At 38.4% G+C, this 13,515-nt stretch overlaps 1 protein-coding gene across 1 annotated transcript in view; it reads left to right on the forward strand.

Moving 5' to 3' along the window:
• The window catches only part of Bmpr2 (bone morphogenetic protein receptor type 2), a 101,709-nt gene that overhangs the window by 66,547 nt on the left and 21,647 nt on the right, over positions 1 to 13,515 (forward strand). Inside the window, exons 4-8 of the mRNA XM_027396998.2 lie at positions 3,746 to 3,856; positions 5,460 to 5,551; positions 7,590 to 7,820; positions 8,180 to 8,294; positions 12,135 to 12,295. Of these exons, the coding sequence (XP_027252799.1) occupies positions 3,746 to 3,856; positions 5,460 to 5,551; positions 7,590 to 7,820; positions 8,180 to 8,294; positions 12,135 to 12,295 (710 nt within the window). The remainder of the gene's footprint in view (positions 1 to 3,745; positions 3,857 to 5,459; positions 5,552 to 7,589; positions 7,821 to 8,179; positions 8,295 to 12,134; positions 12,296 to 13,515) is intronic.

Below are 13,515 nucleotides of genomic sequence, written 5' to 3' on the forward strand. Positions count from 1 at the left end.
TATTATGTACACAGTGTTCTGCCTGCATGTATCCCAGAAGAGAGCCCCAGATCTCATTATACATAGTTTTGAGCCACCATGTGGTTACTGGGAATCAAACTCAGGACCTCTGAAAGAGCAGCCAGTGCTCTAAACCTCTGAGCCATCTCTCCAGCCCCTATTGTTCACCTCTTGCTATGCCTAATTTATGAAGTAAACTTTATCAGAGATAAAAGAAAAAAAAAAAAACATCCTTTAGCACACCTGGCAGATGCACTGAAGCATGACTCTATAAACTATGAAATGGCAAAATATTTGCATACAACCCATGCATACCTTCCCAGATACTTTTTTTAAAGATTTTTATTTATTATGTATATAACATTCTGCTCCTATGTATATCTGCACATCAGAAGAGAGCACCAGATCTCATATTTTTGTTGTTTTTGAGGCAGGGTTTCTCTGTGTAGCCCTCACTGTCCTGGAACTAGCTCTGTAGAGTAGACCAGGCTGGCCTCGAACTTAGAAAGATCTGCCTGTCTCTGTCTCCTCAGTGCTGGGATTAAAGGTGTGTGCTATCACTGCCCAGCTCTGTCTCTTGTTTTTTTTTTTTTTTTTTTTTTTAAATCATCTTTAGCTTACTTATAATGATAACTAATACAATGTAAATGCTATATAAATAGTTCTCATTACTATATTATTTAGAAAATAAAGACAAAAAAAAAAAGCCTGTACACATACAATACAAACAAACCATCAGAGGTCTAATTGTATTATACAAATGAGACATGGAGAGAGACTGAAGGTCTGTGGAATGACAGGAGCGCAGTTGATCATCTTAAACATCACTTCCTTCATGTGGATTCATGGTAGTGTGTGACAAATTGACGTTTTGTGTTTTGAAATTTTCTGGATTTCTTTAAGTATTTTTAGTTCATATTTAGTTGTATATACAAATCTGGAACCCACAAATTAAGAGAAGCAATTCTTTAGGGTTCAGTGCTATCAAAGGCATCCATCAAACCTCCTGCAATATATCTCCATGAACAGGGAAATGTACTTTATTAGTTTTGTTTTTTAGGGTGTGAGTGAGTGTTCATACCTGTGGGATGGGGACTGTGCCTTGGTACATGTATAGAGATCAGAGGACATATTTTGGGAATTGGTTCTCTCCTTCCACCATATGGGTCCCGGGATCAAACTCAGGTCATCGAGTTTGATGGCAATAACCTTTACCCACTGAGACATCTTACCATCCTAGTGTTTGATAGTCTTAATAAAAGAAGATAGATAATTGTAGGCACTTAAAATAGTTACCTATATCTTGTAGTTAAAAACATTAATTTATTTAATTGTATGTGGGTTGAAATAAGATTTCCCTTTTGAGTTTAACAAATTCTTTTTTTGTTTTTGTTTTTAGAGACATGATTTCTCTTTGTGTAGTCATGACTGTCCTGGAACTTGCTTTGTTGACCAGGCTGACCTTGAACTCACAGAGATACACCTGCCTCTGCCTCACGAGTGCTGGAATTAGATGTGTTCACCATCACTGCCCGAGTTTAACAAATTCTTTTTTTTTTTAAGGTTTATTTTATTTATTATGTATACAGTGTTCTACCTGAGTGTATTCCTGCACCAGATCTCATTATAGATGGTTGTAAGTCACCATGTGGTTGCTGGCAATTGAACTCAGGTCCTCTGGGTGGTCCTCTGGCTCAACCTCTGAACCATCTCTCTAGCCCCAAGTTTAACAAATTCTTAAGTGAGTTATTTTGGGATAGATACAATTTTATAATGGGAAGAATTAGGTTAAACGTTTACTATTCAGTACTTTTAGAGTATTGTACAGCCATTATTTCTATGTAGTTCCAAAACATTTTCATCACCCCACAAGGGAATCCTCTATCTTGTATGAAGTAACTCCCTCTCTTTTCCCATGCCTAGCAACTTCTAACCTGCTTTTTGTCTCTGTGGATTTGCCTATTCTGGATATTTCATATGAATGGAATCATAAAATATGTGACCTTTAATACGTATTTTTTAGGTGTTCCATATTTTGTTTATTGAGTATGAGTGTGTGAACATTTGCATTTCTGCTTGTAATTATGGTACCTACCTAGTGATGTGGTTTATGTTTCTGTAGATGTTTTTGTTTGCATGCCTATTTTTTAGTTTTTTATGTATATGCCTAGGAATAAACTACTGAATGTTATGAAAATTCTGATAACCTTTAGAGAACCTACTAAATTGTTTACTACATCTATGCCATTTAGTATTCCCATCAGCAAAGTGTAAGTTTTCATTTCTCTATACTTTGTAAAATTTAAATAACTTTCCTCATGGTCCCCATTTCCATCCCCATTCCCTCTCAATACTTTTTATATTCTTCCTCCTGTTTAATCTTAAAAAGAATTATAGCTATGCTAATAACCTTAGTGTAGTATGTTGAGGTGGCACTTAGTTGTTTGGACATGGGCAGGGGTTGGTTGGCTTTTTCTTTTTCTATGGTATTGGAGAGTACAAGGGCAGTCTGATCTACAGAGAGTTCCAGGGCAGCCAGGGCTGTTACACAGAGAAACCCAATCTCAAAAGATAGATAGGTGGATGGATGGATGGACGGACGGATGGACGGATGGACAGACAGATGGATGGACATGGGTTCGTGTCAAAAGAATTCTTCTCAAGGTCAGGTTAGTAAGTGGAGGGACTGAACTTCAGGTTCAATTTAGATTCAGCTCCCCACAAAGAATATCCTTTTCATTAATATTAATAATATCAATACTAATGATCTTAATTACCATTAGTTGCATAGAACTTTATAATTTACTAAGCACTTAGACTCCCATCAGACTTCATAACTGACATGTGAGTTACAGGGAACTTTTTACAAATGAGGAAACGATGCACACAAACGTCAAGCAACCTGATGAAGCCTACTGAACACATGACTTAAAGCCACATTTTAAAGCAAAATATGAAACTGGGCTCAGTGGTACACACCTTAGTCCCAGCATTTAGGAGGCAGAAGCATGATTGCCATGAGTTCAAGGTCAGCCTCAGCTATGGTCTTCATTATTTTTCTATTGTGATAGAAAGCCTCTAAGAGAACTTCCCCAGTGACACACATCCTCCAACAAGGCCATCCCTCCTAACCCTTCCCAAGTAGTTGCTTGGTGACCAAGTATTCAAATATGTGAGTCTGTGAGGGCCATTTTCTTTCAAACCATCACAGCTACATGGCAAAATACCCTTCCTTAAAATAATAATAATCCAAAGTTCTGTATGATTAAATATATTGTTGTGTTCTGTGATATAGTTGCTATTTTATGTTTTCTATTAAGTATGAATGTTGGGGGCAGGATATGTGTGTATGAATGCAGATACTCAGAAGCCAGAGAAGGTGTCAGATTGTACGGAGCTGGAGTTATAGATGGTTATGAACTTCGTGATGTGGGTTCTGGGAGGCTGAGAGAGCATAAGTGTGTTTACTCTTAATCAGTGAGCCATCTTTCAGTGCCTAGTTCGTATTTTAATAATAGGACCATACATGACAAGTATTTTAAGTTTATATAAGATAATCTATGTGATTAAAACATGTCATTTATAACTGTCACAAATTGATTATTTTTTCTGTAATTTCTTTTCATGCAAAAATATTACTGATTTGATTATATATTAAATAAATAATAATATTTAAATATATAAATAGCCTTCCTAAAGGCTATTTTGTCAGTTTTAAGTAAAATACTTTTCTGTTTTCTTTTAGGTCCACCTCATTCATTTAATCGAGATGAGACAATAATCATTGCTTTGGCATCAGTCTCTGTATTAGCTGTTTTGATAGTCGCCTTATGTTTTGGATACAGAATGTTGACAGGTAAAAAGAAATACTTCTTTTGTCTCATTTAGTAAACATGCCATTTAATCAGAATTTATTTTCTTTAAAAATTTCTTTTACATTTATTTGTTTCCTTATTTATTGTGTATTGATGGGCATCATTCGTGTATGGAGATCAAAGGACACCTTGCAGGAGTTGGTTCTCTCCTTTGACCATGTGGGTTCTAGGGACCAAACTCAGGTCATCAGGCTTGGTTGCAAGAACCTTTACCAGCTGAACCATCTTACCAGCCCTGTTTTTGTTTTTGTTTTTTAAATCTCTGTGGAAATGTTTATACAAACAAAAACTCTGCTATAGTAGTTCCCATTCATAGCTTCAACAAGCACCACCCCCGCGCGCGCCCCCGATTTTGACAAGTTTTTTTAAATTTTATTTTCATGTGTCTGTGTGTGTTTCTGTATGTCATGACATGTGTGCTCCCTGAGGAGGTCAAGCAATGGCATGGCATCTCTTAGAGCTAGAGTTACAGGTGGTTGTGAGCCACCTAATGTAAGTGCTGGGAACTGAACTCCGCTCCTTTGAAAGAGCAGCAAGCTCTCTTAACAGTTGAGCCATCTCTTCAGATGAAGTTTTAAACTTACCCAAAATGTCTGTCACCCAACTACAACAGTCATTACTCACAGGCAATATTGTTTAGCTCTAAATCCCCACTCACTGCTCCTTTCATACCACTGAATTCTTTGCATCAAAACACAGATGCCACAGATCTGTAAGTACTTTAGCATTGTTTCTGTAATATAATGACTTAAACCTGTGTAATCATATGCTATTTTTCTTTAATGAAAAAGCCAGTAATTTCTCACCAGGTATCTGGTCAGTTCTAATAAATTTTAGGTGTGATGGGTTGTTTAAGAAATCAGCACTTGGGCTGGAGAGATGGGCTGTCTGCTCTTCCAGAGGTCCTGAGTTCAATTCCCAGTAACCACATGGTGGCTCACAACCATCCGTTATGCGATCTGGTGCCCTCTTCTGATGTGCAGATATACATGGAAGCAGAATGTTGTATACATAATAAATAAAATCTTTTAAAAAAAAGAAATCGCCTGGTCTCCAGAGCAAGTGGCAGGATAGGCTCCAGAAAAGCTACACAGAGAAACCCTGTCTCGAAAAACCAAAAAAAAAAAAAAAAAGAAAGAAAGAAAGAAATCAGCACTTATTCATTCATTTGAATAATTCTACCAACATTTTCTTGAAAAATTGGTATTAGGATTTTACACTTACTTATTTTTTTAGAAAATATTTATTTATGTATTATGTGTGCAGTGTTCTGCTTGCACACCAGAAGAGGGCACCAGATCTCATTATAGATGGTTATGAGCCACCATGTGGTTGCTGGGAATTGAACTCAGGACCTCTGGAAGAGCAGCCAGTGCTCTTAACTGCTGAGCTATCTTTCCAGCCCCTGGACTTTATACTTTTAACTCATGATGACTCAGTAGTCATTATGGAATTATCTCACAGAATTCTGCTGTCATGCATTATTATTCCACATTTTAGTGAGTTGTTTTAACCCCTGCTGCAGCTCTTCTTAACTGTATTATTAGAAAGGTGACATTTTAGTAATTTTTCTTATTCTTCTAGGAGACCGAAAACAAGGCCTTCACAGTATGAACATGATGGAAGCAGCGGCGTCAGAGCCTTCTCTGGACTTGGATAATCTGAAGCTGCTGGAGGTAAGGTTGTGCTTAGATTGTTGTCTGTCACAGCTGTTCCCTGCTTTCCTGATTTGTACTGTTTCTTCTGGCAGTATCACAGGAGGTAGTTAGTTAGAAGTCTTTTGAGGCATGGTGATGCACATCTGTAATTCTGCAGCCAGGAAGCAGAAGCAAGAGGATTCCTCAGGTTCCAGGGCAACCTGGTTTATGTAGCAAGCCAGGGCAACAAATCGAGACCATTTTAAAATAAAGTGGAGGAGCTGGGCCATGGTGGTGGCACATGCCTTTAATCCCAGTACAGCACTTGGGAGGCAGAGACAAGTGGATCTCTGTGATTTCAAGGCCAGCCTGGTATAATGAGCAAGTTTCAGGACAGCCAAAGCTATCCAGAGAAACCTTATCTGGGGGTGGTGGGGATAAATGTGAATTGGGTATTGTGGTACATCACTACAACCCCACTACTTGGAAGGATAAGCCGGAAGGATTTCAAGTTTGAGTCACACCTGGGTTAGAGAGCAGGACCTGGTCTCAAAGCGAAAAGAAAAGGATAAAATGAGGCCAGGATGTATGTATGTAGCTCAGTCATACTGTGGTTCTGGAGTGTGCTCAAAGCCCTGGGTAGAGAGGGGAGACGGGTAGGAGGGAGGCAGAGAAATATAAACTGCTTGTGAAATCATACAGTTTGCTGGGCATGGTGGTGCACACCTTTAATCCCAGCTCAGGAGGCAGAGGCAGGTTGGCTTCCATGAGTGCTGGGTCAGCCTGATCTACAGAGCAAGTTGGGGACAGCTAGGACCACACAAAGAAACCCTGTCGCAAAAAACGAAGGTAAAAAAAAAAAGTAGAGGGGAAGGTCTAAGGTCTAAATGATGCGTAGTTTATAACACTGGGAGAAGTACCAACTTGGCCAGGATTTTATTTTACTTATATATAAGTAAAATGTTATTTTTGAGACAAGGTCTCTCTGTAGTTCTGGCTGTCCTGGAACTTGCAATATAAACCAGGCTGGCCTTGAACTCACAATAGAGTTTGAAGCCTGCCTGCCTCTTCCTTCTGAGTACTGGAACTAAAGGCATTTGCTTAACTATATTTTGCTCACTTTTCTTAGAGGGCTGTGTTTATTTTGTATATTGAATTTTACCTAGAAATAATGACACAAGGCTGGGCATGGTGGCACACATCTTTAATTCCAATGCTTAGGAGGCAGAGGCAGACAGATCTCTCTGAGTTTGAAGCTAGCCTGGTCCACATAGGGTGTTTGATGACAGCCAGAGCTGCACAGTAGGCTGTGGGCATGTGTATGTGAGCGCAGCATCTGTGGATGGTAGAAAGGGGTGTTGGGTCCCCTGGAACTGGGATTATAAGTAGCTGTGAGCCACCTGAGGCAGGCTCTGGGACCCGAACTAAGGTCCTCTGAAAGTTTAGCACATGCTCTCTCTCCAGCTCTGTGTGTTGATTTTTGTTGTTTTGTTAGCAGTTAACTTGGTTGGACACATATTACAAACATGTCCCTTGGGCAGAAGCTCAAATCTCAGCTCATTTATTATATTTAGCTGAAATCGGTCCCATGTGTTCACTGAATTCCCTTGTTCTGGCTTTCTCCTTTTGAGACTTCTTCCCTCACTCTGTAGAAGCTCTAGTTGCCACACATTATATCCTCTGGTTCAAAAGACCCTCTTGTGCCATTTTTAGTTCCACTGCTCAAAGTTGATTTTACCCCTAGAAACTGATAGCTCACCATATACATTCCTTTCTCCTTTGCCTTGATGTTTTTTAGACTCTTAATAGCTTTTGCTTATTTTTCAGTGTATTTAGGTTTTTCTTGTTTTTTTTAAATTCTGTCCAGAGTGTTTACCTCTCATTAGCCAGGTAGGTAGGAGCTTCCTCGGTCATACTATATACAGACGTTAGTTGCTTCTTGGTAATGGAATAAACTGAAAGCAGAAAAGAGCTGCTGCATATAGTGGGGCGGGGTATTATAGTTTGTTTTTAGTAAATTTAATTGTTCAGTTTTAATATGAATTAATGCCTTGCCTTTTTAAAAACAAATTTACAGCTGATTGGACGGGGTCGATATGGAGCAGTATATAAAGGTTCCTTGGATGAGCGTCCAGTTGCTGTAAAAGTATTTTCTTTTGCAAACCGTCAGAATTTTATAAATGAAAAAAACATTTATAGAGTGCCTTTGATGGAACATGACAACATTGCTCGATTTATAGTTGGAGATGAGAGACTCACAGCAGATGGTCGCATGGAGTATTTGCTTGTCATGGAGTATTATCCCAATGTAAGTTCTTCATAAAAAGGTATTATCATTTATTGTACTATTGATCAGATTTTTAGGAGTGTTGCTTGTTTATAAACGTGTTATTAATGCTCTACAGGCTAGCCTGCAGCCTGATTATATGGGCACATTTTCTCAGTTAAGGTTTCCTCTTCCCATAGGACTATAGCTTGTGTCAAAGTTTACATAAAACTAGCCAGCACACCCTCCCCTTTTCTTTTCAGAAATAACTAATCATTATCATTGGATCATTGGATCATCATGAAATCCTAATCTATTTAAATCCTTCATAAGGTTGCCTAAATTACCTATTGTTGAAGCACATTAATTTTATTTTTTGGTATACTTTTTCCTTTATATAGGGATCTCTATGCAAATATTTGAGTCTCCATACAAGTGATTGGGTAAGCTCTTGCCGTCTGGCTCATTCTGTGACTAGAGGATTGGCGTATCTTCACACAGAATTACCACGAGGAGGTAAGATGAATGAAATTTTAGAAGAAAAAAAGTAATTTATATTGTTAAAATTTGACTATTAACCAATCATTTAAAAGCTCCTTTATAAGGAAACCTATCTGAATGTAACAGGAAGAAAATAAGCATGGATCTCATTAAGAATTTGAAGACTTAGCCGGGCTTTGGTGGTGCACACCTTTAATCCCAGGCGGGAGGATCCCTGTGAGTTCGAGGCCAGCCTGGTCTACAGAGCGAGTGCCAGGATAGGCTCCAAAGCTACACAGAGAAACCCTGTCTTGAAAAATAAAAAAAAAAATTAAAAAGGAATTTGAAAACTTTCAGCCGGGCGGTGGTGGCAGACTCCTTTAATGCCAGCACTCGGGAGGGAGAGGCAGATGTATCTCTGTGAGTTCGAGACCAGCCTGGTCTACAAAGAGCTAGTTTCAGGACAGCCTCCAAAGCCACAAAGAAACACTGTCTTGATTCCCTCCCTCCCCCCCAAAAAAAAGAATTTAAAGACTTTCATTCTAAAAATATACATTTAGCTATTTTTTTTAAAAAAAAAATATTTGAGATGGAGTGTATCTCAGTGATAGAATGCTTCCTTAGCATGTGTGAAGCCCTACATTTGATCCTTAATATCATAAGACTAGACAAGAAAAATCCTAGAGGTTTTTCAGACCTCTTGTAGTCTATTTGTGAACCTTAGGTTAATACTCTTAACTTGGCTATATTTTCCTTGTATTTGTTTTGTTTGTGTGAATAAATTATAGTTGTTCATTTTAATATTACATGGATTGTATTTCATAAGCTGTAATACTCAAGTATCGTTTTCTAAATTAATATTCTGCTAACTAGAGCTAGGGGGAGAAAAGAGATAACAGTGGCTTTATTAATAAGGAAATTTTTTTCTTTCTCATATACATATAAGAATCTCAAGAGGGGTTGGAGAGATGGCTCAGAGGTTAAGAGCACCGACTGCTCTTCCAGAGGTCCTGAGTACAAATCTCAGCAACCACATGGTGGCTCACAACCATCTGTTATGAGATCTAGTGCCTTCTTCTGGTGTGCAGGTGTACATGGAAGCAGAATGTTGTATACATAATAAATAAAATCTTTAAGGAAAAAAAAAAAAGAATCTCAAGAGAGCCAGACATGGTGGCTCAGGCCCTTAATCCAAACAATCATGAGACAGAGGCTGATGGATCTGAGTTTGAGGCTAGCCTAAGTCTACATAACAAGGTCAGGCCAACCAAGGTCATATAATGAGACCCTGTTTAAAAAAAAAAAAATCTAAAGAGAGGCCAAATAAGATGGCACATACTAATTATAATCCTCATACTCAGGTTGAAACAGGAGACTTGTGAGTTGAAGGCCAACCTGGGATGCCTAGTGATTCTAAGCCACATTTGACCACATAATGAGAGCTGTCTTATAAAAGGCAGTGGAGGGCTGACTGGTGGTATGCACGACTTTAATCCCAGCACTCAGGAGGCAGAAGTAGGTGAATCTCTATGAGTTCGAGGCTAGCTAGTCTACAAATCTAGTTCCAGGGCAGCCAGGGCTGTTACACAGAGAAACCCTGTTTCAAAAACCAAAAGAAAAAAAAAAAAAAAAAAAAGAGGAGAAGGAAGTAGAGAAGGAAACAACTGAAGAGAGGATTGAGATTATAGACCAGTGGTGGAGTGCAGAGCATTTGACTAGCGTGCATAAGGCCCTTCGGTTCAATCCCCAGCAACAAACAAAACCAGAACCTAAATCGAGAGTGTCAAGTACTGGTTTGGTAGCATGATATTAGACACAGGCTCCTATATTTTTTCTCTGCCATCCTTTGCATGTGGCTTTTATTTTCATAGCTATCTCATTGTCCATTGTGCTATAGTCTAGGTAGCAAGGAAAAAAAAGAGGGGGAAAGGAATTGTCCCCTTTTACCTCCAGAAATTCCTCTCATGCACATTTTTTTTTTAAGAACTACTACATGCTTACCCACTTGAGACCAAAAATATAGTTGTTCTGTTTTTGTTGAGTAAATTGCTGTTCAGACAATGTTGGATTCTGTTATTAAATAGGAATGGAAGGCAGTCTTGGCCAGTATTTTGGAACTATATTATATTCCCTGTTATAACTTGCCTTCTTCATCTTTCATATGTTCTTTTACTAGTTGTCCAAAGCACCACTTTTAAATACATTTGCTTTCTCACTTTGTTTCAATATATACTCACATAACAGGCACCCCTAAATTAGCATGACTGTGAAAATCGTGTCTCGGTGGTTTCTCAGTTTTTACTCCCTGTACCACATTTTGTTAAACTGTAACCTGTCACTGTTCCTGTAGTTTCTTTGACCTCTTTAGTAAGGAGACTTTGATGTATCCATTTCTTAGATCTTTGTTCCATTATATAATAGCATGGATCATCTTTTCTAGCTGATGCTTCATATATAAATAATTTCCTCTGAATAATTTATTGGCTCATTTACTTGACATCTTTCCCTAGGTACAAGACTGACCTGTTATTGCCAGTGTCAGCAACTTGATGCTCTTGCTTCAGTGTTTTAGCACATTAGCGATTGGACGTTGTTTCCTTACTTTTAAATATTATAACCCCTTTTAGAAGCTGCCTTAAAGCAGAATTTAAAATACCCTCATTTCCCTTTCAAGGTTTGCATGATTCAGCAAGGTTTTAAGCCAAACACTGCCTGAAATTTTTTACTTAAAGCTATTTTTCTCAAACAGTGGCTCTTGCTTTTAAATCCTGGCATTTAGGAGGCAGAGGCAGGTGAATCTCTGTGAATTCAAGGCCACCCAACATAGTAAGTTCCAGGACAGCCAGAGCTACATAGTGAGACCCTATGTTGAAAAAACAATAATAAATAAAAAGTAATACATCTGCTGGATCCATTTAGTGTTGCTCATATGTATATGGTTTTTAGGGCTGGCCTGGTATTAGATAACCAGTTAGGGGACTATTTCTGTGGGAGAATGATTCTCCCTCTCAGCAATCATTAATTACCTATGACTCTTTATCTAGAGTGAAGCTGTGTGAGATTTCCCCCATTTTTGTTGGCATATCATTGATGTTGTCGTAGTTCAGTTCTTCTTTGACTGCCACATTGTTGGGATTTCAGCTTACCTGTCCTGTATACAGGACAGGTATAATGGATACATTAAAGAGAAGATAGTCTCTTACCACATGTCCTGGTCCTCTGGCTCTTGTGATGTTCTGAGTCTTAGGTGTAGGTGTTGTGTTGTGCTTGTATCAGTTGAGGCTAGGCACTTCATGGTGGGGCGTTCTCCATGTTTGACCAGTTGTGGCTTTCTGTAATGGTCTCCATCTGCTACAAAAAGAAGCTTCCTAGATGATGAGTGATAGCTACATGGAGACCAGCTGACATACATGAAACCCTGTCTGAAGAAAAACCAGCCTACCTACTAACAATGAAAACAAAAGAAAGAAATGGAGAGAAAAAAAAGTTTGTACTACAATTAGAACTATGTTTACTATTACAGTCCATTGAATGTTCAGTGCTTGATTAACTATGTATGTAAGAGGAGATACTAGAAAAGTAGTGATAAGTTGAAATTGTGGTGTTCTGGTTTGGGTTGAGTTAAAGTTTTGCTGTGTAACCCTTGTTAGTCTCAAACTCTCGATCTTCCTGCCTCTGGATTCCAAGTGCTAGGATTGCAGGTGTGTTCCTTGACAACCAGCTTTCTTTTCCCCACCCTCAGTTTTTAGACCATTAGTGGAGGGGAAATAGCACTATTTTTTATTTACATATATGTAGCTCCCATTGTCTGCATGTTAATTTAATCTCCAATAGATCTATTTAAGCATTAACAAGTATTTGAAATTATCCAAACAGATCATTATAAACCTGCAATTTCCCATCGAGATTTAAACAGCAGAAACGTCCTGGTAAAAAATGATGGCACATGTGTTATTAGTGACTTTGGTTTGTCCATGAGGCTAACTGGAAATAGACTGGTGCGCCCAGGGGAAGAAGATAATGCAGCTATAAGTGAGGTGAGTCTATAAGCCATCACACTGCCATACTGCGAAATCATAACATTCACAACTGTTATCCCAGGTACTGTTAGCTGCAGACTTTTAGGAGTTAAAAATTAGGAAACACCAAATACGTAGTATAAGGACCCATGTAAAGTTGTCAGTTGATTTTGAAAATTCCAGCTTATTTGAGCAGACATTAGGGACAGGTATCTCAGAATTTATTTTTTGTTGTTTGTTATAAAAGGGAACTTACTAGATTTGCTGGGTTTTGTTTTGTTGTTTTGTTTTTTAATTTTTTTTTTGAGACATTCTCTTTATATAGCCCAATTTGGCCTTGAGTTGACCATTCTCCTCTGATGGCTGAGATTTCAGCAAGGTGCTGCCAGACTCAAGCAGGAGTTGATTTTTGAAGCAAGAGTAAGGTTACCAAGTTTGATATAGGAAAGTCTGCTCTGTGGTTACAATGTCAACATAGCCTTTCTGATCCTTTTCTCTGCTTTCACATACATAGATGTGCATATATGTGCAGATTTGCAATTTTTAAAAATATTCAATGATAGCTGAGCATTGATGGCACACGCCTTTAATCCCAGCACTCGGGAGGCAGAGGCAAGTGGATCTCTGTGAGTTCGATGCCAGCTTGGTCTACAAGAGTTAGTTCCAGGATAGGCTCTAAAGCTACACAGAGAAACCCTGTCTCGAAAAACTGGAAAAAAAATATTCAATTTTATCACCATGTTTAATAGTTTTTGTTTTGCATTATTAACTACACTGCAATGGCGGCAATGCTTTAGACAGGTAACTACAGAACAGCCTGCAACTTCATGGATTTTATTTGTTTGTTTGGTTGGTTTGGGTTTTTCAAGTAATTCTCTGTGTAGCCCTGGCTGTCCTGGAACTCACCCTGTAGACCAGGTTGGCCTTGAACTCATAGAGATCATCCCTTCTCTGCCTCCCCAGTGCTGGGATGAAAGGCGTGCACCACCACAATCCAGCCAGATTTTTAAAAGTTGGCATAGGAACATTTACTTTATTCTTTCATTAATGAGTAGTTTTTACTAAAGCAGATATAATACCATTTAATTATCAAGAAGGGAAAGATTCCTAAAATACATTGTACAAAGGGCTCAGTGATCTACTTAGGGATTGATAGTATCATTAACAAAAGTAAATTTTACATATGATTTTTGGTCTAATGTTTGCCCTTCAGGATATGTTGCATTTTATTTCTTTCA

Source organism: Cricetulus griseus, chromosome 2 (assembly GCF_003668045.3).
Source record: "Cricetulus griseus strain 17A/GY chromosome 2, alternate assembly CriGri-PICRH-1.0, whole genome shotgun sequence".
Taxonomy (NCBI): Eukaryota; Metazoa; Chordata; class Mammalia; order Rodentia; family Cricetidae; genus Cricetulus; species Cricetulus griseus.